We start from the raw sequence: 25,388 nt of genomic DNA on the forward strand, positions 1-25,388 counted from the left end.
TACCAAGATCCAAAGGGCTATTTTTATAAACAGTCCTTCATAAAAAAATCCTGAAACTGTGTATAAACATCACTAGTCTGTAAGTAGTTTGCTAAATATGTGTGACCGAAATTCTACAAGAAATGAAACGTTAGTGGCACGTAAGAGATCGTTGACATGTATGACATTTGAGTATTTCGTGACAGATAGATAGTGACAACACGTCGAAAATGGCTGACTCTGGGCCTAGTAAAAGCGATATTGAAGCAATTTTTCAAAGATTACGTTCGATTCCTTCGAATAAAGTGTGTATATTTCGATCTGTTAGAAGCTATATGTTAAGAGTTCAGTGATAATTATGTTTGTGGTATTGTGCACAGGTATGTTTCGACTGCAACGCGAAGAACCCTACGTGGTCATCGGTGACGTACGGAGTGTTCATCTGCCTGGACTGCTCGGCCGTGCACCGCAGCCTCGGCGTGCACCTCACGTTCGTGCGCTCCACGCAGCTCGACACCAACTGGACATGGAAACAGCTCAGGAACATGCAGCTTGGCGGGAACGTCAACGCTGTACGTTGTCTACATGTCTCATAATTATTACTTTTTAATTTTTCGTGCATCAGATACAGTGTTATTACTGATTTTTGGTGTTTTTATATTGATATGAGTCATAGCTGATAATATTACAATAGTTAAAAATGTACATGCAATTCCATTAATGTAAGATTATATATTGTGTAAATTGTAAAATAACAAAATTCTTACAAGATAAAGAAACTATAATTGTGTTTTTGTTGACCTGGCAGACTCAGTTCTTCCGCACACACGGACTGTCAACAGAAGACGCTAGACAAAAATACAGCTCGAGAGTGGCCCAGATGTACCGTGACAAGCTGAGTGCCATGTCTGAGCAGGCCATGAAGACATATGGCTCCAAGGTCAGTCTTGTAATTGCACATTTTTCATCATCAACTATCCAGTTAATTAACATCCTACAAATGAGTAGAGATGCCATTCCCTAATCACAATGGCAATTAATAACACATTTTTTTTTCATTTACATTTGCGTCATTAGTTGTACTTAGTGATAGATTATACCTTTGTGTCTACATTTAGTAATTTTGTGAATAATATGTATTTGTGAAATTTAATTTACAGCTTTGGGTAAGTAGTTAATGTAAGTTGATGAATTTATTGCTATGTTTTAGTTAAAGTTAATAAAATATTCATGGTTGTTAGTACTTAGTGAAATGTAATAGGTATGTCTATACACTAGAAGTCTGAGTCAGTTGTCCTCTGGACAGTTTTACAATAGGGTGTTTTAAAATACTAAAAAAACTAATTAGTCTGCGACTAATTTACCATTCCTAAAAAATGTTTCATGTGTATTTTGCATTTCATTAGTCCAAAAAAACATACATAAAATGCATGAAAATGGCATATTATGAAAGTGAGACTAATGTTGCATTTTCCAGCTAAAGAGTACTGATGTGATATCATGACATTTCAATTTATTGTACCATGTTCATTTTGTGATACTGCTTAAAAAAAAGAATATTGTTTTTTTTTAGTCTGTTGGATCAATTGGACTTATGTTAGGTTACTAGTTCTTCACACCTCTCTGCTTTTCCCAGGGCAGAGAAAGTCCATGAGGATATCCCTGGGTAAAAAAAATCTTTATGTTTTATGATGACAGCAGAGGGTATTATTATATAAATAAATAGTGACTGTAGTGAGCAGTGAGTTGTAGTCAGTACTAATATAAGATATTGTGCGCAGCTCCACCTGGAGGCGGCGGCGCCCGAGCCCAAGGAGAGCAAGGAGCCTGAGGTAGACTGGTTTGCTGAGCACAGCGACTCCGCATCCACTAACACTAGCGAGCTTGCCATCACCACACAGGTAACATAAACATGTGCCTACATCTCACTACATGCCACTACTCTACCTATGAGAAAGTATACATCTTGAAAGCTTACTACAAGCTGAATATAATCAACATAGTAATTAATGAACACTTGCAACATCCACAGTATATATGATGTATATCAGAGTAACAACAAGCTATTGGTACATGTGGAAACATTTTGTACTGTGCACAGTCAGGTATGTTTCACACAGAGTGCTTGTTTCCTTTGCATTGTGCTTTGTTTGAAACTGTTCATTTTAACCACTAGCCTGTTAGCACTACAACAAAATTATTTTGTCAGAATGAAGGTTTGCTATCGGCGAAATGTGTTTACTAGCATGCTTTTATCTCTGAGCGTTTAAAGTAAGACTTTTGTCATTGTGGAAGTGAGACGTCGATTTAGCTGCGCGGTGTAGTTCGCACAGCACTCTCACAACGCAAACAGTCGTACTTTAAGACGTTGCAACTGGGGCCAAGTATAGAGTAGAGACATCCAAGTCCCCCCCTCTAAACTGAGTCACATCCGTGATCCGTTACTCATACAATTTTATTGTTCTCATCGTCACTACATGTCTGTACTTTATCTACAAACCGTGTGTGCTTTTTGCAATAAGTTTTCTGGATTTATTAACTAATATTTTTTCTTTTCCAATTTTAGTACTAATTGTTTGAAACCTTGAGGTAGTCTCCTTCTACTTAGGTAGGACATATTCGTCAGAGTTGAGTAGGGTTCAAGAACTTAGGTTTGTTAAAATACAACATTCGAATGAAAAAGTACTCTTTAAAAAGTAAATCCGTCGTGCCAGCAGGACGGTCCTAGGGTACCGCGGCCTCATGTCATAAGGGGCAAGGGTAGGAACATGGATAAATTTAGTCAGTAAAAGTGGGATACTCCCTTCCGCTAAACCCATCTGAATGATAAGCGCCTGCGCCGCGATATCGTATCGGGCCGCGATATGTCACAGACGCGTCACGGCTTCCCCACTTCCGCACTGTTGCACTATATACTGCCGCGTTATTTCTACAAATAAATTCATGCCAACGAATTTACTATTTTATGTAGCAGTCAAGCTAAATCTGCTAGAGCTGATTAAATAATCAAAAGAAGTAATCAAATTAAAATATTCAACAATGTTAATATGTTTATAATATTTTCCTCGGTTTGTTTATATTCTGGTTTTATGCGTTTTTCTCATAAAATATGTTTTCAGATTTCAGTGGCTATATGGGTGTCATGCTTAATTTTTTCATATTTTCTGAGTACTACCTTAGTTCACTTGTTCAAATATGGCTGTCAATATAGACATTATGAAGAAATAAGGCCACGTGTGTGTAATGATCATGTTGGTATCTGTGTGTGAGCGAGTACACGTGTGTGCAGGTGCGGGGCTCGGAGCTGAGCGCGGGCGCGCGCCTGTGGGGCTCGGGCGGCGACACCGCGCGCGCGCAGCCCGCCCGCCGCGCACAGGTCAGTATGCGATGGACATGGTACTTCTGTGACTTTCTATGTATAGTCATCACTTTAAATATGTTATGCTGATTGTACTTGGTTGAGGACACCAAACCCACTAAGCGGGATGTGTAGCGGGTCCGATCCCCGCGAAGCATTAAATTCCTTAATTTGAAGTCGTTTTTATAGTTAAAGCCTGTTTATATGCTGTTGAATTAATTTTCATTTCTTATACCTATATTCGTTTAAGGCCCGATTTTTCAATCGAGAGATAACTTTTTAACAGCGGAATAAATATGGCCGTTTGACATATTTTCTATACAAAAACTGTCAAAAGTCAAACATATTCGTCGAATAAGTTATCTAGCGATTGAAAAATCGGCCCTTTATAAAATAAAGTTGTTTGCAAAACTCATTGAACTGTGATACCAATATACCGAGTGATGTGTTCAGCTGGGCGCTCGTAAAGGCGGGCTCGGCGCGACCAAGGTGGCCGCCAACTTCGACGACATCGAGCGAGAGGCCATCATGGCAGAGAAGCTTAAGATGGAGGTTCGAATCAATGCTTTTGATTAAATTTACTTAGATATTAGACAAACAGAACATGTGAGACAGACAAAGTAAGAACGCGAGAAGCGGTCATCACGTCTAACCGACTGAGCACTTCGGAGTCACTGGTTCAATTTCCGCGTACAGCATGCATTTGTGTGATCCTAGTTTATTTAAAAAAGTAATATTTAAGAATTATCTGAACTATTGGCTGTTGATTGAAAATTAGACTTTTTTTAAATTAACTGTCGCAAAAAAATCCATGAAGCAGATGTGTTGGGTATTCTTGTATTCGCGTGTAGTTACCGAGTACGATGTTGCAGGCGAAGGCGTCGGAGAGCGCGGCGACGCTGGAGAGCGTGGAGCAGGAGGTGGCGTCGCTGCGGCTCGCCTACCGCGCGCCCGCCGCCGCGCCGCACGCCGACAGGCTGGGCATCGCGCAGGCCAGCCGCGTCGGTCGCTCGTGAGTGTGAGCACACCTGCAGTAGCGGGAAACAGGGCCCCAATCTATAGTAGAAGTCTGTTTAGACCGCCAGGCAGATTAAAAAAGTAAAGAAATGAAGAAAAATGTAGTTAAGTATGGCAGGTCGGGGCTAAAAACATCGTTTGCTAGTAGTTACTTGTTAGTGACGTCACACAATATTTAACTGTATATCACTGAATCCTCTTCTTTTCCTGTTTGCATTTGTGAGCCGTTTGAGCTTACACAAAATGATCTGTCTTTTAACTATTATTGTATTCTGAGCTACGTATTTATGTGTCGTGTCCAGCGGCGTGTCGCACTCGGCCACCTCGGACATGACGGTGATCGAGCAGGAGGACGCGCCCGCGCCCCGCGCCGCGCTCGACGACATCGATGACTTCACCTCCTCCTTCACCATGATCAGGTACGTTCAGCTCAAACTGATGCACATGTATCAGAAAAGTGAAACAAAAATGCCATCAGTTGATCTAAGTTTGTATTGGCGAAGCAAAAAATAGGTATTATAATATGAAAAGAGTGTATTTCTGATAATTGAAGGGTAGGGTGAAATACGTGTAGTGATATAATGATGTGTGTCGGATGTGTGCAGGAGCGAGCCGTTCGGGTCGCGCTCGCTGGAGTCGCTGGGCGGGTCGGGGGGCGGGGCGGGGGGCGCGGGGCGCGTGTCCCCGCCCGCGCGGCCCGTGCACAGCATGTTCTCGGCGGGCCCCGCGCCGGGCCCCGCGGCGGGCCCCGCGGCGGCCGCCAGCCCGCCGCCGCACAAGTCGCGCGCGCGCCGCCCCGAGCCCGTCGAGGACGACTCCGCCGTCAAGAAGTTCGGCTCCGCCAAGGCTATCAGCTCCGCGCAGTTCTTCGGAGAACAGGTCACTACTCGCTTACGTTACTGCCAAATATTCATGAAAAGTCAGAAAGTCGTCGCTACATTTGATGCGTGTGTCTCGTGCAGGACTCGAGCTGGGAGCGGGACTCGAACCTGTCCCGCTTCCAGGGCAGCACGAGCATCTCGTCTGCGGAGTACTTCGGGGGCGACGCGCCGCGCGCGCAGCGCCAGCCCGGCTTCAGCGTCGCCGCGCCAGACCTCGACGAGGTATGGTTTGAGCGTTATTAAAGAAATTAGAGGCATTTACAAGTAAGCAACTGTTCCCGCTCTGACTGCACGATTAGCAGAATAGTTGAGGTCAACATGCCTAACCCTTTGAGCGCAACGTGTCGAAAGTTCGATCCCCGCGTAGAACAAGCATTTTAGTGATCCACCAAAGATTGTCCTGAGTCTGGGTGTCTTTGTGCCTCAGACTTGAATGTTTATAAAATCCACCGCGATACAAGGATTAAATTCTAAGGATTCCATTGTATCGCGGGAGTGGTTTTTTTTTAAAAGACTATTATTTTTGTAAAATAATTGTTACCTAACCTATTTACTCAAGCTGTTTGCGTGTGTTGCAGGTGCGGGAGTCAGTCCGCGCGGGCGTGACGCGCGTGGCGGGCCGCCTGTCGTCGCTGGCCAACGGCGTCGTGTCCTCCATCCAGGAGCGCTACGGGTACTAGCCCACGCCGCACACCTGACACCCCCCTCTCCCCCCGCCCTCCCCCGTTAGCCCATACCCTACCTAGCAACGATAACTTTTGTGACAAATATATTATTATAAAGTTTATTTTGTATACAAATTAATTAAGTGTCTGATGCAAGTTGTATTGTCATGGTTGAAGCAGTTCTGATGAAAATATTAATTTGTTCGAGTACCTAATGCCGATGATGATCTTATTCGCACAGCATCGCGGCTCGCGTGTCGCGCCCCCGACGTGTAAATATGTATTATAGTGAAGTGTATAGCGTAGCCGCGCCCCCGCGCCCCGCCCCGCCCGCGCCCCCGCGCCCTCCGCGCCGCTGTACACGGTGCCCCGCATCGCTGCTGACGTTACTTATAGTATTCATATTCTTTAGGGTTCCATGGCGGCGACATCTGTACTACTTAGTAGTTATAATGCCTGCATATGTCCGCACTCTCGCTATCGCATTCCAAATTCTAATATTATTCGTTTATTTTGTCGGATTTGATAGTAACTAGTAAATGTTGCATTAATCCTAACATACTAAGCCACACTGTGTGCGCGTCCGCAGGTAGTGTGGCTTGGTGTAGCAACGAAGCATTTATCTTTATTTATTTATATGTGAAAGTTTGGTGATAGATAATTTTTATTTTCATATACAGTTAAGTTGACGTTAGTACGAAACTGGTGACAGTAGGGTCGAGTGCTCACGCCCAGACAAGCGGCGTGAGCGCGGCAAGGCCCGGCGCACACCGAGCGCGCCGCGCCCCGTTACACCCACACTCGCTGCTTCACTACTTTGACACTGTTTGTAGCGTGACGCTCGGTGTGCGCTCACCCTAAGTCGTATATAAGCATGATTGATTTAGAGTTTATTTTTTATGATCTACCGTAAGTTTGTTTCGAATTATAATTAAGATAAGTGGGCCGACACCGCTAAGTACCGGCGTGTCGTGTCGGCCGCGCCCTTCGTGTGGGACGCCGCTTGGAGAGTAAGACGCGGACGCGACGTTCATAGTTCATTGAACATTTGTATAGTAATAGAACTTTGTTTTAGATATTAATTATTGATATAAATATACAAAATTATATTTGCTATCTACTGTTTTATTTCATCACATTATATATTATCTACGTTTTCTTAATTAAAATAACGGAGTAAGTATTGGAAATAAAATATTGTTAAAAAATAAATAGAAATATATTTATAAAATCCACAGCACAATGCCATTTAAGCTGTTGTTGACAATGCGTGTTGCCGTCTCAAAATGTCATTCAATCAATAGTATTGCATTCTACTGGTTCCACCCGAGTCGTGTCGAGCGGGGTCTGCCCCGCACGCGTCATGTTCGCTTGCTGGCGACGACGCAGATGTTCTCTGGCGACACGCTGCTGGGCACGAAGCGGCACAGCGTGGCCGAGAAGCCGCGCTCGCGCAGGAACTGCACGCGCGCCCAGTCCAGCACCCGCTTGGCGCGCCGCCCCGCCGCCGCGCGCCCCTCCGCCCCCGCCGCGCGCCCCTCCGCCCCCGCCGCGCGCCCCTCCGCCCCCGCCGCGCGCCCCTCCGCCCCCGCCGCGCGCCCCTCCGCCCCCGCCGCGCCCCGCGAGCGCCCCGTCCCGCACGTGGCCCACGACACGATGCCCAGCATCACGTTGAACTCGTCGCCACTGATGCCCAACTCCTAGGGAAACGCGATCCAATCAGATTTCTGGCAATCAGTTCATAGCCAACGTTAGTTGTCCGACACGGTTCGCGAGCCGAGTCTCACCTGTAAGTGTCGGTTGGCGACGAAGGCGGCGCGCTCGCAGCGGTGATGGCAGCACGTGGCCAGCACGATGCCGCGCGTCTTGTCCAGCACGCCCTCCGCCGCGATACAGCGCAGCGCGTAATCTGCACGAACACATCCGCAACGTGAACATCAATATACCAAACAAAGACAGAGCTAATAGGTGTGCAAGGTTGTGAACCGACCAGTGGCGACCCCGCACAGATGCTTGGCGAGCCCGACGAGCGCGCGGCAGGCGGCCACGCGCGGCACCCGCTCCAGCGCCAGGTGCGCGAGGTCCGCCCGCAGGCGCAGCGCCGCGCGGCCGCGCAGCTTGTTGTCGCGCTTGTGCCGCAGCGACGCGCGGTCCACCAGCAGCGCCGCGCTCGCGCCGCCCTCCTCACACCAAGCGTTACATGCGTAGTACGACAAATGCCCTAACACACAACTTTAACGTCAAAAAAAGACATTCTATTTTATAAATTCTATTTTAATAATAATAAAACATGTTTTTTTGTTTAATGTAATATGTTTAATTATAATATATACCTTTACCAGCCCCTAGTTCTACATAGCATGTGTTCTCAGACACCAGGCCCTCGTCCTCCACTAGCCACAGCAGGCTGGACACTTGACGCAGGTGGCGCAGGGAGCTCTCTGCTCGGTCACTCTCTGAGAACTCTTCCATCACTGTACTGTGGATGGGGTGCTCCTGTGCAGTTGTTATGTGATCCTTTACATAGGCTGCAGACAAAAATACCTGCTTGTTATGCAATTATCAATTAAACCCTTACTAAAAATATGTTATAGTCATACATTAAATAGTAGAACATAAGTGATACTCACTTTCATATATTAAGTCAACTTTCTCTATGACTTGTGTGATTGTCTCTTTGGGTATCTCACTTAGAGGCTTGCGGAGAAACCCCTCCGTCTCTGTGGGGGCATTGATGTTGGGAACAATATATGGTGGCTGTTCTGTGGCCCGGGCATTGCAGATAGAGAGATGCTTCTCTAGTTTGCTCACATACACAGTGCTGAAATCCATCCATCCACTATAATATCTCATCAAGAGCAGGGCTTTATTATTTACTCTCAACAGCTGTATACTTACTGTTTAGGGTCGTTTGGACATGGAATACGGGTGTCATCCTAAAAATTTGGAGCAGTTTCAATATTTATTTGTTTGTAAATACAATGGGTAGTTGTCCCTTGACTACCTGTACAGCATATTGAAGTAAAAGTTGTTTAATTTACGGAGAAATGGTATGTTATCAAAGATCGCATTACATTTAGCAATTCATTCAAACTAAACTAGAGTAAGCAGGTCTAGCTACCTGACCATCATCAGTCTTCGGTTGAGGTTCATGTTCGCCGCAATAATGACGACCCGGGCGGACTGTCATACGGCATAATCGTTTCTTCCTCACTACAAAGTATTGACATTGTGGTTCAGTTAAAGTGGCACTTAATGGCTGAATTTGCACCGAAGAATCAGTCATGTCGTATAATTATAATTAATCTTATAATATGTTATGGTTTAGTCGGTATTTGTATATCTACTGAGGTTATGTGATGACGTTGTCTTGACACTTGACAGTTGACATTTTCAATTTGTTACAATTGTTACCAGTTGGGACTTCACCATTAAACATCTCTGTGCATTAAACAATGTTTTTATAGTTTTTTTTATTTGTTTACTTCCTCTTATAACATTCATTCGTCTTTATTTTTTAACAAAAGTATAGTGCATTAAATTTTAGATTTAGGTACTTTTTAGTTTTATTGCTAACCTATAACTGGTGTGATTCCAATTTTATTATGGTGCAACATTTGTTATTTGTACGTCAACAATATTTTAGGTTAGGCGTCGCATCATATTTGTTAAGTTTTGTTTTTCTTTCTCGTATTATGTAGTATTGGTGATGCAAAATGAGTTCGCCCAGTAGAGATAATGAGGAACCGTCATCGAGTACGGCGCCGGCCGACGAGGGTCCAGGCAGCAGCGGCAGTGGCGCGGAAGCCCGGCCGCCCGCCAAGCGCAGGATGTCCAGCACAGTGATCGAGATCTCAGACACGGATACGGATGACTCCGACGTGTGTGCCGTCAACTCTTACCAGGCCTCCGCTGACGAAGTCAAGAGGATTCGCGGAGGTTAGCTCTGATGCATTTTTTGTTCGTAGTCAATTGCGCGGGAAACTTGAATTGTCGAGCAAAAATGTTAATTGATGATGTTTACTAACAAGATTGGGTGATGGTTCAGTTTTCAACGCGTATTCCTAAAGTTAAAGATATATATGTACGAATAAGATATAGTACTCTGTACAATGTGCATCTTTAGCACAATAAGTCTGTTGTTTACAACTTAGTGATGTGTCATCTACTGTGAACTGTTTGTGGGGGTGAGAGCTGTGGTGAGCTGTGCTCCAAGACAAAGAACTTATACCATATGTAACGATGTTTTGCAACTGTTATAGTTACCAATGCTGTAATTAGAATACTGTTTGTACATATGTTTGATTGATTGTCTCATGATTATTCCAGCAGACTACTCGTCATCCTCCTCGTCATCGGAGTACAGCTCTGATTCGGAGGCATCCTGGGAGGATGACTCCATACTGGTGGAGGATGATAAGGCTGATGTCAAAGCTGTTAAAGCACAGCTGAACCCCAGAGCTAACAGGATGGATGACCCAAAGTTTAACCCTAAGATTAAGGTATTTGTATACCCCTAGAAGTTTATAGGACATGTTCATCATTGACCAGCAATTAACAAAATATTTTGTTTGTAGGCACAAGAGTTAATAGACAGATTACAATTAAATTGGAAAGAACAGAAAGATTTCAAGAGTCCAGAAGTTACCCTTACATGTGAACCATTTAGACTGTGCCTGCTGCACGACTTCCTGGAGAACCCTGAGATGATCAACAACATAGTGGATGACATGAACACGTTGGACTGGTCCCGCAAGAAGATGGATCTGTATGAGTTTCACCAGACTGCAGACTTGGCCAGCCTCACATGGCAGCGGAGCATCAGAGGCATTTATGAGCTGCTCAAGACTGAAGTCATGAGCTGGGTTAGTAGCATTCCAGCCTCTTTAGAACAGAAGCTACAGCAGTCAGTATTACAGCATGAGTGTTGTGTTGTGTGCAGGTGTCGGCGGTGACGGGGCTGCGGCTGCGCTCGGTGTCGGCGTCGTGCTCGCTGTACGGGCCCGGCGACCACCTGCTGGTGCACGACGACCTGCTGGCCGACCGCCGCGTGGCCTTCATCCTGTACCTGGCGCCCTGGCGCCCGCCCGCCCCGCAACACGCGCCGCTAGAGAACGGCGCCGGCGACCGACAGGTGCCCACCAGCACTATCTGTACACATCATTGCTGGAATCTAACTCAAAGTACCTATTAGAAAATTAAAACACATTTTGTGTCGGCAGGCGGCGGAGTGGGGCGGCTGGTCGCGCAGCATGGGCGGCGCGCTGCAGCTGCTGGCGCGGGACGCCGCGGGCCGCCCCACAGAGGTCGTGCACTCCACCAGCCCCAGGAACAACATGCTGGCGTTCTTCAAGGTCGGCCACGAGTCCTACCACCAGGTGAGCTTTTCTTTCACAACCTTGTTCTCACGTGCACGCCTGTCTCCGTCATCACTGACCGGTTCTGAGTACGCAGGTGGAGGAGGTGTTGTCCCTGGAGCTGCCGCGCCTGTCCATCAACGGTTGGTTCCACGGCCCCGAGCCCGAGGACGAGCCCGCGATGGAGCCCGAGCCGCCGCCGCTAGAGTTGCCCACGCCGCAGCCACCGCACTCTGATATTGTAAGGCAGCTAATTATATCTTCTGACCTTTTCGGTTATTAAACACATTGAAATTAGAAATTTATCTTTACAATGCTTGCGGTGCAGGTTGTTTTGAATCAGTGGATAGAGGCGACGTACATGTCCCCGCGCAGCCGCATGCAGATCCAGACACAGATGGAGCGCGAGAGCGAGGTCTGCCTGCGAAACCTGTTCCTGCCCGAAAAGGTGCAGGAACTGATGGAGGCTCTCGAGGATCCAGGTCTGTAGTCGGCACCATGAGCTGCCTCGATATAAAGCGAGCGGACGCGGCCAGTAACGTGCGGTGTGTTACAGACGTGCAGTGGGAGTGGGTGGGGCCGGCCGACCAGCGGCGCTACCGGCGCGTGGCGGGCGCGTGGCTGGCGGCGGGCGGCGCGCACGCCGTGCGCCAGGCGCTGCTGCTGTTCTCCAGCGCCGCCTTCGTGCGCCTGCTGGGCGACTGCACGGACCTGGCGCTGGCGCGGCTGGAGCGGCCCGAGCTGCAGCGCTGGGGCCCGGCCGACTACACGCTGCTGCCGCCGCGCGCGCACTACGCGGCGCCGCGCCTGGACGCGCTGCTGTACCTGGGCGCGGCCGGCGCGCTGTGCGGCGGCCACACCACGTACGTGGCGCCCGAGGACGGGGGCGCGGGGGGCGCGGGGGGCGCGGGCGGGGGCGCGGACGCGGCGCTGGTGAGCGTGCCGCCGGCGCACAACGCGCTGTCGCTGGTGTACTGCGACGCGGGCGCGGCCTCGTTCCGCAAGTACGTGAGCCGCCTGACGCTGCCGCCGCAGCGCTGCTTCTACGTGCTCAGCTGCGTCTACCGCGAGTAGCCGCCCGCTGCGCTTGCTATTAGGTTTAATGTCGAACATCGAGATTTATCAAATGTAAATATAATTAATTGAAATCGATCTCCGCGTGGGTCGGAGCATTATGAGAACACTGACGGATGCTAACGTTATTATTGGATTTACAAGTTCTGTGTGTGGCCACGGGTGGCGCTAGTTAGTAAATAATTAGTATTTTGTACGGCATCCCTTGTCGTGCACGAAAATTAATGAAATGTTGATAGTCAACGTGCTATGCTCATTAATTTTGATGCACACAAGTACGTAGAAAAAATAATATATTTTTATAATGAGTCGGCGCGGGTCTGTCCGCGCGGTCCCGCGCCGACGGCAGTTGTTACAGTATGTGTGTGTATGAGATGTGTTCATGTTCACTTGTGTTAGTTACTATTGTTTTGAGTAATTTTGACATGATAAGGTAATGATAACATTGTGTTACTTACTTTTTGTACATAATAGACATATTAATTATATGTAAGAGTTCCAAATGATTATTTTTTTTACATCTTTCTCGACCCCTGAATAAATGAGCGTGTTCGGCAAACCTCCGTTACAACTATAACATGATCACTTACGAAAGTAATAGTGCTTTATTCAGACACTGAAGTCTGAATGTGTATTGTATAAAGTTTTATTAGAAGCTCGTCGCATTACCAGCGTCGTCATTCCCGAAGCTCACACACACAGGCGAGCAGCCAGCTGAGAACAGAAAGGACGTCTCGCGCGCTGACTAAAATAATCATATTTTCATAGCAATATCCTTTTCATAATATCTAAAGAGTCACGTACCTACATGATTAAAAGATTAAAAATTGAATTCTTGGAACAGCTGTTATATCCTTCAAACTAGTACCTACTTAGTGCATCGTAAGTTAATCTCACCTTAGAACTTCGATATAGGTTTTTAATCCGTGATATCGGAGCTCACTACAGGAACACCCCGCGGCCGCATGAAAGCCGCGCTCCGAGCTAAGCTGCGGATATTGAGCCGGAGCCCCACCTCCTACGTAACGCTATACCGGGGCCGGGGCCCGGGGCCCGGGGCCCACAGGCCACTTCCTACCTTATATTGCTTAGTTAACTCGCTGCGTACCTACTGCGTGCGATACAAACCGAAATCAACGAGTAATTTATGTTAGCGGTCGGTCGCTACCCGCCGGTCACCGGACCTGCGCTCGGGGAATACCTCTGCTCTGCCGTGTCGTCTGCTAGCCGCGGTGATTTATTTTTTGATTACCTTTATTAAGGTAATATTAATCTACTTTTGTAAGACCACTTTTCTTCCAAAGTTAGGAAAAGAAAGGCTCTAATATTATTTTCGTAAAATTTATTTGAAACATCAAAACCCTCTCGATGTAAATATGTACGAAGGCACTAAAACTACAAGAGTTGCATTAGTTCCGACAAGTGCGGGAGTATTGCGTCACGTCCGTGGTCTCCGCGGAGGCAATCAGCGCGAGCCGCGCGCTGTCCGGGCCGCGCAACACGTGACGCCCGCGCGACGTGACGTGACGCCCGCGCGACGCGACGTGACGCCCGCGCGGGACGACTCGGCGTTACATCACAGTCATTGTTGTAGTTGTCAACTTTGTGATTAACAAAAATGGTAGGTACTTGATACCGATCCACAGTGTGTAATATAGGCTTAGTTTTGGCCAGTCCTATTTTATGTATTATTTCGAAAGAACACGCCCCACTTACTAATTGGTTAAAATTCCGACGGTAAAATTTTCTATAGTTTGAGAGATATATTTTTTTTTGTGAAAGGTCAACCGCCGCTTAGAAAAATTAATGTTTTTTTTTCTGCTAAGGTGTTTGTGGTATCGTTTTTTAATAAAACGCAAATTACATAACATCAGAATATCTATTCGTATAAAAAAATAAGAAGCTGTAGTTTTGATAGTTTATGAAATATTTGAAAATTTCTTAATTTTAATTTTTATCGATTTTCTCGTAAGCCCTAATGTTACCGCATTTTATTTTTGGCTATAAATATGAACACAACTGCTATTTATCATGTCATAAAAAATCACACGCGTAACTCATAGGGCTTCTGAGATAAAGCGTTCCAAATATTTTAGAAATTTCTATGGAAATAGGGTTGTCCAAATGTAATTAAAGAAATTTACCAGGCACGAAGGATAAGCATCGGTTATGTGTTTATATTGAGTGTATGTACAATTCGATTAATCCGTATGTGGTTTTATAGTGTGTACAGTTATATTTATTCATGTTATAGTATTAGTGCTATATATCTATGCACTATAGAAAAAATTACATTTTGTCAATGTCGTCATTATCATTATCTATGAATATTTCGTTTGACGATAGTATTATGTTAATTTCGTCAGAATCGTCAGTATCGTCAGAATCACATTCGAATTTATTATTCGATTTTTCAACAGCGGGTCGCCATGGATGACCAAGTTATCCATAGTCGGCTTTAAAAGTTTTAGTTCGACAAAAGAGGGTCAGAAGACTCTAACGCTAGATGAAACAGGTCAATGACTTCGTGATTAAATTTACAATATGAAGCTACAAAAGTTCCATATTGATATAATTATGTAAATATGAACGGGAGTTTTAGCCAGTAAAAACTGTATCCGCCTTCACCAATTGGAGGTACTCCCAGCTTATGTTCTGTTGTCAAAGTTCTGTCTTTTGCATTTAAGCAAAGTGTAACTTTATGGGCCATATATTATATTAAAACCAATAAAAATATTAGTAAAAAATATAATCCAAATTGAATACCTTTATCTAAATCGGTTTAAAATGTTTAGCTAGTTTTGCGAGTGTCATATAATCATTTACATAGCCTAGTATAAATCAAATGAAAATTTTAATAATAAGCAAAATAAATTAATCAAATGTTTCTGAAGGCTAGAGACAGTCCTACAGGAAATTTAAAAAAATTATCTCTCAAAAGCCCTTTATTATTTTACGCTGATATTTTTTACTCAAATGTATTATCATATTGCACACATTTTCTATCAAAAAGAAAATGCTCTAATTAAGAAGGGGACCGATTAAAAATATTTTATATTTTTTGCTAAAAACTTGTTTTATGCCTTAATTATAAGTATATCATATATGTTTTTTGGCATTATTATAGTTATTCATTTTCTTAATTAGACGATATTTAATTTATTCGTAACTGAGGTATCTGAAGGAAGTTATTTCATTTTTATGGTTTCTATGGGTTTTTCTCGATAATTCCAATATAACCAAAAATAATTAAAAAAAAATCATCGGTGTCTTTGTTAAGCCTCTAAAATAGTAAAAGCTATCGTATAAACACATAAACTATACTTGGCCACAACTAAGCCTATATTACATACTGTGCGATCCATCAAGATGTCCGGTTTTTTCTTAATTGATAGGTGTCGCTAGCAGTCGTGCTTTAGCAAAATCATTATGAAATATGCAGTATATTTCTAAATACTTCTTAAAAATAGATTAAATCTGTCGGACTAACGTAGGTACTAGGTAGGTAAGTAAGTTATCTATACCAGCAAATTTTGTTAACATTCCAGAACCTTACGATCCAGCGTCCAGTTTTCATGTTTGTAGTTAATTAACTAACTTCTTCATACTTTCGCCGTCCGTTAATTAAAATACTTTCTTTTGGTCTCGTTGTACCTAATTAGGCCGTATTTTTATAATCCCGAGAATTTTCAGTATTCGCTCAGTACACACGTTGGGTGGGACTTGCGGTATATAAGTAAGTTATGATGTAAGCCGCGGTCTCATCAGACGGCAGTCTCAAAGGCTCGGCCCAATGTGGCACGAGCGCTGTCGGGCCACGGATACGGCGGCGCTACTAAATCTTAATGCAACAGTTTTGGTATCAAGTAGATACTGTCTTTTTAGGCACATTCGATTCGTTAATAGTTGTGCAGTTTCATAATTTCGTTTATATGGAGAACTAAAATATAAGCATAACCGGCAACCGGTTGCATAAGCTATTCTTTTCTAAATAAATCTTGTAACATATACAAAGTTTTTTTTCTTAATGAAACTATTTTGGTGTATAGGTATAAGAAATTCAAGGCATGTGAATATAGGCTAGGGGACAGTTTAATCAGGAAAAAAGCTATTGCAATATATTCTCAGCATTTTCACACTTGTAATAATAGACAAGCACCGCCGTTATCTTGTCGTTTGCGTGACACGGCGGTCGCCCTCGCCTCGCGCGTGGCCCGCCTGCATCGTCCTCAGCGCAGCTCTCGCAGGTTGTTTTGGTACGGACATTAATCAACCTTCGCCTGCTTCTTTTGCATTTCATTAACTTATCCATATTTTATATTTCTTTTAGAATATCGGGCAAAAGTTTCAATACTTCTTAGTAGCAGCTAGTATTTATATAGCATCTGCTAGCATCACAGTTTACCTATCAAAATTATATAGATAGTTATTTGAATTTAGTACCTTTTAGACTAACTTCTGTAAGGATCATCATTTCTCATTCAGTCTGGATCAATCTCTGAATTTCCTACTGTAAGTACCTTGGACCTAAGAAAAATTAAATTTGAATAAAACTCATAACAAAGACACTTCGCTTCGGTCATAACTCGCAAACATTTCTTAAGGACAAAGAGTTGCGGTGAGAACTATCACAAGTAGCCGCAACCTGCGCGAATGTACCCTACACTAGGCATCTATAGTAAGCTAGTGCAGAAAACTTGGCGAGTGCGTTAATAATGCGGCGACGTCCCACGCCCAGCTCCCGGATGTACAGACTATACCTTGCACTCGATAACTTCGAAAACTTATACAAAACTACGCTAAGCAACAACTCTCTTTTATAAGTTTTCTCTTCAGTAGTTTAGTGTCTAATACTTTAGATAACTCAAAACATACTTTATTGAAACACGTCTCCGATATAATCTTAAAGTTTATCAAGATTTGCAGGCCTTTTATTTTAGTAGAGTTAGTGGAAAATGTGAGATACTTCTCTCAATATCACAGGGGGTCAGCTCAAGATTTTGGGCTAATTGATTCTCATATTATAATACTTGGTGTACCTATTGTAAAAAAATACTGAACGAGTTATAGATCGTTGGCAATGACTAACTAATAAAGAGTGTTTGAGCGTGATAGTAATTTTAAAGCAAGTTTTATGTATGTACCGACATTCAGAAATTCCAGAAGCATGAGAGGGTTTGCAACTGTCTATTATAACACGGCGGTTACTGGCTGTAGAGTTTAAACATAACCAGCCGCGTCCCGACTGCGGCGCTGTCTGTACCACTTATCTAGTTCAGTAGTTCGCGGCAACTGTTCAGTGGAGTGTGCACTTCGCAGTTGTGTGGTGACTTGTGGCAATACAAAAGTTAGCATTTAACTCCTCCGCGTTCGTACAATACAGTTCAGAAGTTAAGGTATTCTCATCCCTACTATAAACAGTGCAGATAACAACGGCTTATTGCACGGCGGGTGGCGCCCAGCGGCGAGCCGCGGATCTCTGCTTCTTATGTTTATCTCATCTCCACACCCGGATAAATCAACGTTAAACCTTTTTTGTTTTGTATCAAAAATATTTGTGTCTCGTTGTTTGAGGACATGAATCAAGAGTTTTATCACGTTATAAATAGGGTAAGATCATGATGGTACGAACAAGGAGTTCTGAACATAAAAGAACTCCCCGAAAACAAACAAAGAAAACGGAAACAGTTTTTCAATAAACCCTCTGATGTCCAAACCTTTATGTACGTGTCGGCGATGCGATAGCTATCTTAAAATATCCTATGGATACGGGAAGAGTTTTGTGATTCTGGCCTTTGACCAGTGCCAATTGAGTGTGCAAATAAAGCTCATTGTAAAAATTGGAGTGTGATGTTATTTTTGATTTGATTCATTTTTACGATAATTAACAAGCAGGGTCCGGCGGCGCCTGTCACCACTCCCCAATCAATCATTGGAGTCTGGCATCGTCATTTAAGTAGCTTACATTTTCCAACCACAATGTGAAAGGCTGCAAACAAGCTCGCTTTTATACAAATCTCAGAACACAATACGCAGTAAAAGGGTGTACTCAGGGGGGGAGGCTTTGATATGTAAAGGCCCTGAAGTAAATGTTATTGAAACGTCGTGTCGCACATACGGCTCCATTAGCCGTGTCCGGGCCGCGTCCGGGCCGTGTCCGGGCGGCCGGCGCTCTCACGACAGCTCAGAGCCGCTCGACTCCCGCCTGCAAATATATTTTCGTATTGATAAATACGATTTCTGTGTAGTTGGCAACACTAGTAGTACTTTCAAACAGGATTCGTAGAAATCGCTCCTAATAAAATAGGTTTTTGAGTACTTACGTTACTTACATAAATACCTTCACTATTGTTTTTTAATATTATGATGAGCTACATCGTACAACCGTGTAGTGGGCTGTGGTTATTCTGCCAAGACAAGCTGAACTTAGAAGTCTGATAAATAGAATTCACATTCGCTAATTACTTTAGTTCGACTATAACTTTGTGGTTATTATTCCTTAGGTTTAAAGATAGTGCGGCTGTGAAGGTCACCGGGGTCCTGAGTTGAGCAGGGGCCCCTCTGTTGAAAGTCATATTACTGCAGTCGTGGAAAAGGGACGCAGCTAGCACCGTGTAGCGCGGTGTCACGTTTCCACAACTACAAGAGTTACTGTAAGACGTGGCGAAGTTGAAACTTTACTTGGACTTTAAACCGCTGCGTAATCCGCTTAAATACTTCAGTTTAAATTTAAACTGCTTTGTTGTCCGTCAGCGATGCATTGAGGATCTTGGTTTTATATTATTACAGATTTGAAATGAAACTACTTTTACGGATTTTATCGCGGTTTAATTTTAGATTTTAGTTCCCGACGTTTCGAAACCTTTGCAGGTATCATGGTCACGGGCAGACTGAGATGGCGTTCGTCTTGATAGAAGATGTTGCTCGTTCTACCTTCATATTTTAATTAATTATTTGTGGTCCGACCTACGCAGTATGAGCTCACTGTGTCTTGATGTCTTGCAGCGCTGCTCTTGGGTTTGGCCTTGAGTTTATTTATTATTGGATCCCAAGTAGGTGATATCTTCCAGCCATCTTCTCTATTGAAATTAGGGTGTTTTTTAATCTCAATAGCCTCGCGAAACATCCTAGGTAGGAATTTGGATTCTTTAGCGAGGATCTGTGGTTGGTCAAATCTAATATAATGGCTGGAACCTTCAGCATGTTCGGCGACTGCAGACTTGCTGAAGGTTAAAATAAATAAGGTCTAATTAATTAAAATATGAAGGTAGAACGAGCAACATCTTCTATCAAGACGAACGCCATCTCAGTCTGCCCGTGACCATGATACCTGCAAAGGTTTCGAAACGTCGGGAACTAAAATCTAAAATTAAACCGCGATAAAATCCGTAAAAGTAGTTTCATTTCAATGTCTAACATTCGCGTAAACCTAAGAAACCACTATTACAGATTTGTTTGAGATTGTCCTTTTAAGCTGCAAGATTCGTTCCCGACGATAAGATAAGTAACCTTAACAATAAAACAGACTATACTTAAGTACAGCCACCAGCATACTGGTGCACTAAACATTGGTAACGTCGATTCTCCCGCGTTCGCTCGTTTTCTTGCTGCCAAAGGGCCTATCGGTGAAGCAACACAAGCCCACTATACTAACTATTGCTGATTTTATTTGCCCTCGATCTCTCGAAGATTCTTATATTGTTATCTAACGCCGTCAGTGAACCTTTTGGGAAAAAATGCTCCGGAAGTACAATGTGTTGCTAATTTAAGAAAGTTTGATGTCGGTAAAAACAGCTGCGTCTAAAATTACTATTTAGAGTTTCGACAGTTACATATCCAGAAAAAGAAAAGCAGAAAGAAGCAGAAAAGGTCTCCCACGGCGAACTGAAAGAAAATATGTCTTTAAAAACGGCTGAAGTTGTTGTGTTACTCGACGGTACCGGGTCTGGTTGTCTTCTACGCTCCCAAGCTATACATAGGGTTTACCAACCCCTCCCAGACTCCTAGAGTTATATTATCTAAGTTGAGTTAACTAGGTTGTGCATGACACTACAGGCTTCCACACCTCAGAGGCTCCGGGTGCAGCCCGCGCCAGTTCGGGCGCCCGCGCGGACACGACCGCGGTGTGTTGTTATGCTGACTGTATTGTTCCACCGCCGCACTTGGTGGGCTTGCCTGTAATGCTTTCATACAAAAGGGTTCGCTTTGATCGTCATGTTTACAAAGGTGTTTTTCTTAAAGGTACATTTAAAGGCTGGTTTTTATAGGGATTCGGAGTTACTACACGTAACGGTTAGGTAAATGAAATGTATTTACAATACTACCTATGTTAGTTAATACCATCGCTATGGTCTTTATTTTCAGCAGTTTATAAGGCGGAATATAAAAAAAATGTATTATTTTAAATTCTCTTATTTGAACAAATTTTGAGACTACCAACGTCACACAGATGGCGCTAGGTGTGACCACAATATGTTGTATGTGTCTTTTGTCTATCGCGATATAATGATATCTTCGGGTTTATCATTATAGTATTATCGTGTGGGATCCTCACGTAATGCCGGCCACGGTCCCGCGTCGGTATCATAATAATAAATAGCTAATAATATGGGATCGGAGTTCAACGCGCGGACACAGGTATAGCTAAACCGTCTCACCGTTCCAATTTTCCTTTTACTTATACAAGTTAAAATACTCCTCCTCCTGAAAAATTGTTATCCTACAACAAAAAAAAAAAACAAAAGTCTTAGAAATGTAGTTTAAATGTGTCGCAACAAACTGCTGACGTTTAAAGTCTTCGGAAGTTTGTCTAGTGCTCGAGCGATGTGCTTCACTGGGTGCAAAATGAATTCTTAAATACATAGAGAGTATCCGCGACGTTTGAACTCGATAAGCATTTTAAACTAGGGATATTGTTGGGAGGTGTCCTCGTCTAGGCGAGTGAAGCACGCCGGATATTGAAAAATCAGCGCATCGAGAGGCGCGCGGAGTGCCGCCACGCCGTGTGTACGATCCACCGGGGGAGAACAGAAGAGATACTCATGTTTACAGATAACTATTTTATATTTTTCTCTAACGACGCGTTCCGAAAGTTGCTGGATGGCCATCAAAATCAAGTTTGTACTTCAAGCTGGCCGAATCAAATCAAGTTTATAAATATTTCTATAAACTTATGAAACGTTACAGCAATGACTCTAGTGCACGGTTCCAAAATGCCATTCCCATGAAGAAGAACCGGAAACTCCACAGGTTACTCTTTGTCTTTGAGACTTTAGATATATCATAAGAGAATAGTTACTTCAGGGTTTCCACAGATCAGGTGGTAGCCCTTAGTGGGTGTACTGTGTTACCGGCGCGGTGTGAACACAACGCCGCGCCGCGCCGAGCGTCTGAATTAGCAGCCGTGAGCACAATGTTGACAGGAAACTTGTTTCTGAAGCGAAGATACGCATCATACACATCGGAAGCCCGGTTCATACCGCCTAGATAGGTGCTTAGATATACAAAATATTATGATCTAAATCCCATTTTGTATAAGCCGAACGCTGCACGGATTTTTCTATAGTGTTTCATTCAATTTTTTATTATTTTTATAGGTAGTTTTAAAAGTCTATAAATATTTGATACGTGATCTGTCATTAAAGTTTTTATTTTAGAGATGAGTTGGAAGCTCCGGTTTTCTGTATTCCTAGATGTTGAAGTGTTCAGTGCTAAAACTTATTACAGCTACGAATTATTACTATCTATTGCATTGTAGCCACCAGTCTGGTAACAAGGATGTCCGCTGACCTCAGCTGCTTTCCATAATCCTCGCCATTTGTCTCGCGCGACGTTATCGTTGTCACGCGGCGTCACGTCGGCCGCGGCCGCGCGACGTGACACCCGATAACACTGGGATTACATCTGGATGACCCACAGATACTGTCCTGTTTAGTACGCAGTGACCACTCGTACACAACCAAGGAAACTGCGCACGTCGGAGAGATTGACAATTACAATTCAAAGAAATGTTGGTTGCATACTGAGGTGTTATCTTTTTATATTTAATATTTCGTGAATAAACGTATTTTGCGATGGTCACACAAAACTATAGTTAAAAAGCTATAGCAAAGCGGAACTGTTAGTCTTTACTTCTCAATATATCACTAGTCTGCGGCTATTTAAAGATAATATGTATTTATACTATTACGTTTAGAGAAATAGACATTTCGTGTCGAGTTATACAGGTATAACCCTCGTCAATCTTACTGACCTACGGATGGATGACTCATTAATAATACACCGCCATCTAGCGGCGGTCGATGAAGACGCGCATTAATTAAGAAAAACCCGCGCCCGATGTTCATTATACTCACATGTTTAGACAATTGTTTCACTGAATGGGATATGCGAGGCCTTTGTGTAGCCTCGATAGCCGGTGGCCGCGAGGGTCCCAAATAAATGAGACGCCGTTTAAAGTTCCCATTATAAGTGTTACGGGGTGAGGTAATGCGAGACGATGGCCGGCCGTCGCAGGTCCGTACCTAAGGGTAAAACCGAACCCTATTACTGGGTATCGCTGTCTGTCCGACCGTCCGTCGCCAGACTGTATCTTATGAAAAGTTTTAGCTAGACAATTGAAATTTTACAGATGCTGTAAGTCTAAGAAAGGTAAATATAAAGATCAAGCTTCAGCTTATTTGTACCGACCTCTGAGTCATTCAGACCGATCAGTTTTATAAATTGCTAGTTAATTTGGTATCTTCATATTTAATCTTGGAAATCTACTGGGTGTAAAAGAAATACATATCGACACTTCTCCATTAGTCATATTATGTCTGCCGAGGGGTCGAATGGAGCCTACCAGCGGACAGGTAGCCACCAACAAGTACCAAGTATGTGTCTGCTGTAGTATTGTCAGCCGATCTTTCAAACAGACATGGCAAATGGTAAACATATAATATTCCGATTCCGAAATTCAAAGTACATGTGTAAACCACAGGGTACATTATATATTGCATTAATACATCTCGCTACATGCAACTAATAAATATAATGGAGTTGTAAACAGCGCGCGCAAACACAGCGGCCATCTTGTTAATTGATACAAATATTCACCGAAGGCTTTACGACGGCGGTAAACTGCAGCGTGCGTGTCGCCGTCGGTAAGTAACCACACTCATTTAACTAAAAATGAAAATGATCATAACTTGGTTCCCTCTACATTTTATTGCTGATTCTTTATTTTTAAATAGATGACCGTGTATCGTTTTACTTTTTTTTTATGTTTCTAGGGGTAGACGATCTGACGGAATCATACGCCATAGTCTGCCGGAGTCTGCCCGCATAGTGAACCCTGCGGCCTCATTAACTGCTTCCTTCAAAAGGAACGATCATCCTAACTCTATCACAAACTAAAACCTTTGTAATGTATGTGTATTAGAGAAACTTGATAATCTTTGGATAGGTAACGATTGGATGCATCCAGAGGACTGCTTACTACTATCTGGTTTATGTTGAAGGTATGTAGGATAACATTAATGTATTTACAATTTGTTTTTTTCGCAATATATTACGTCATATCTTAACTAGAAGATAAATATTTTAAAACTCCCTGGGTCGTCCTGGCTCGCCTAAACTTTCTAATGATATTATATTTGGTGGCTCTCGTTCCTTTTTTGCGATGTGGGTGTGAATGTGACGTGCGAGTAGCGACGCCCACAGCCGGCCTATATCTGGAGATCAAGCAGGATTAACTCAAGTGCGGGAATCGAACCTGGGTAAGTGATCGTCAAGGTGATGTAAGTTAAGACGCGCTCACACAAAATTAAAAGGATAGGTTAAACATAAGAGCGGAGAATGAAATGGTGTATTAATGAAGTTGTTTTGTAAATAGTGCAATCAAATCATTGATGTGATGCCGTGGTTCTAACACTGAAATCACTTATTTAGAAAGACAGTAAACATCTTTATACCAATCAATTGATACGTAAACTTTATCACTGAATTATGTGAAGTGTCCCAGGGAAGGGATGTCCATACAGGATGTATAATGACAGATATATTGCGACACACTACATCACCTAGTACCAATATGGAGAACTAGATTTGAATAGGAAGTAATACGTCTGGAAGATGGACGACAAATGACGAATGTACCGATTACCAAGACTGGGAACTATATATTACTAATATTATAAACGCGAATGTTTGTATGTATGGATGTTTGTTCCCTTTAAAAAGGAAAATACTACTGGATTTAGACAAAATTTGGTGCATAACTAGTTTATAACCAGGATAAACACATGAGAAGATTGATTTTTTATCCCTATTTTGTGTTCCCGTTGAATCATTTACGCTTTTTAAACAAAAAATGACTAAAACGAATAAAAAGCACTCATGATCACTGTCTCATGGAATATAAAACTACCAGAACCAATTATTTAGCCCCCAATCCAACAGTGTGTCCAAATCCATTATGAACAAATGAATGATGCGCGCGACCAACTCCCAGTCACTAATGCCTTGTAATCCCCGATCCACTGTAATGGCCAGTGATAACAATTAGCCGCTTAATTACCGCGGCATTACTTATGTATGACCACATACATGTATGGGATGTATGACGGCCAGAACAAAGCTAAGCCGACGCATAATCTATTAGTCGTGTCATAGTTAAATACCTGTTCGATATTATTGTGTGTAGTTTATTACCTACTGGTGTTGTGTGGGCAATGTATCATTTCATAGTTATTGCAAGATACATTAATTGTGTTGTGTTACAATTGTAAAAAATCTGTAAGCAAAAAGATTGTTTAACTTAATGATAAATAATTCAAATAGTACACCAAGTCTTACGTCACGAAGTGTATGTAATTATAGTTATTTTTCTGCTCCCTAAAGAAATGAGATATCAGGGATAATTCCCGATTGTATGGGCATGTCTACCTCGCTCTATAGTCTATGTCTATTGAACACAATGATCACATAGAGGCGTCCTCTTAAATATAAACACTTGTGTGCCGCGCGCGGTATATTGCACTGGACAATGCATCCGTTTTATCCAGCGATTATTGGG

At 43.2% G+C, this 25,388-nt stretch overlaps 3 protein-coding genes across 3 annotated transcripts; 2 read left to right on the forward strand and 1 right to left on the reverse strand.

Annotated features, from left to right (window-relative positions):
• Positions 1–163: 163 nt before the first annotated feature.
• LOC113500324 (ADP-ribosylation factor GTPase-activating protein 3) lies at positions 164–7,016 on the forward strand. Its single transcript, XM_026881073.1, has 11 exons — positions 164–284; positions 360–551; positions 788–919; positions 1,761–1,880; positions 3,269–3,355; positions 3,791–3,889; positions 4,210–4,349; positions 4,657–4,773; positions 4,960–5,233; positions 5,317–5,457; positions 5,814–7,016. Exons 1-11 carry the CDS (start codon positions 210–212, stop codon positions 5,913–5,915), a joined length of 1,479 nt encoding a protein of 492 aa, XP_026736874.1. The 5' UTR covers positions 164–209; the 3' UTR covers positions 5,916–7,016.
• Positions 7,017–7,101: 85 nt separating this feature from the next.
• On the reverse strand, positions 7,102–9,315 carry LOC113500164 (tRNA:m(4)X modification enzyme TRM13 homolog). The gene is made up of 7 exons (XM_026880863.1): positions 9,022–9,315; positions 8,799–8,836; positions 8,531–8,721; positions 8,234–8,428; positions 7,891–8,121; positions 7,688–7,809; positions 7,102–7,600 (listed from the first exon to the last, which is right to left on the reverse strand). Exons 1-7 carry the CDS (start codon positions 9,184–9,186, stop codon positions 7,262–7,264), a joined length of 1,281 nt encoding a protein of 426 aa, XP_026736664.1. The 5' UTR covers positions 9,187–9,315; the 3' UTR covers positions 7,102–7,261.
• Positions 9,316–9,497: 182 nt separating this feature from the next.
• Positions 9,498–12,331, forward strand: LOC113500247 (prolyl 3-hydroxylase sudestada1). The gene is made up of 8 exons (XM_026880954.1): positions 9,498–9,839; positions 10,230–10,402; positions 10,478–10,765; positions 10,843–11,034; positions 11,123–11,278; positions 11,355–11,498; positions 11,586–11,739; positions 11,814–12,331. Exons 1-8 carry the CDS (start codon positions 9,617–9,619, stop codon positions 12,329–12,331), a joined length of 1,848 nt encoding a protein of 615 aa, XP_026736755.1. The 5' UTR covers positions 9,498–9,616.
• The last annotated feature ends 13,057 nt before the right edge of the window (positions 12,332–25,388 follow it).

This window comes from Trichoplusia ni, chromosome 13 (assembly GCF_003590095.1).
Source record: "Trichoplusia ni isolate ovarian cell line Hi5 chromosome 13, tn1, whole genome shotgun sequence".
NCBI classification, from domain to species: Eukaryota; Metazoa; Arthropoda; class Insecta; order Lepidoptera; family Noctuidae; genus Trichoplusia; species Trichoplusia ni.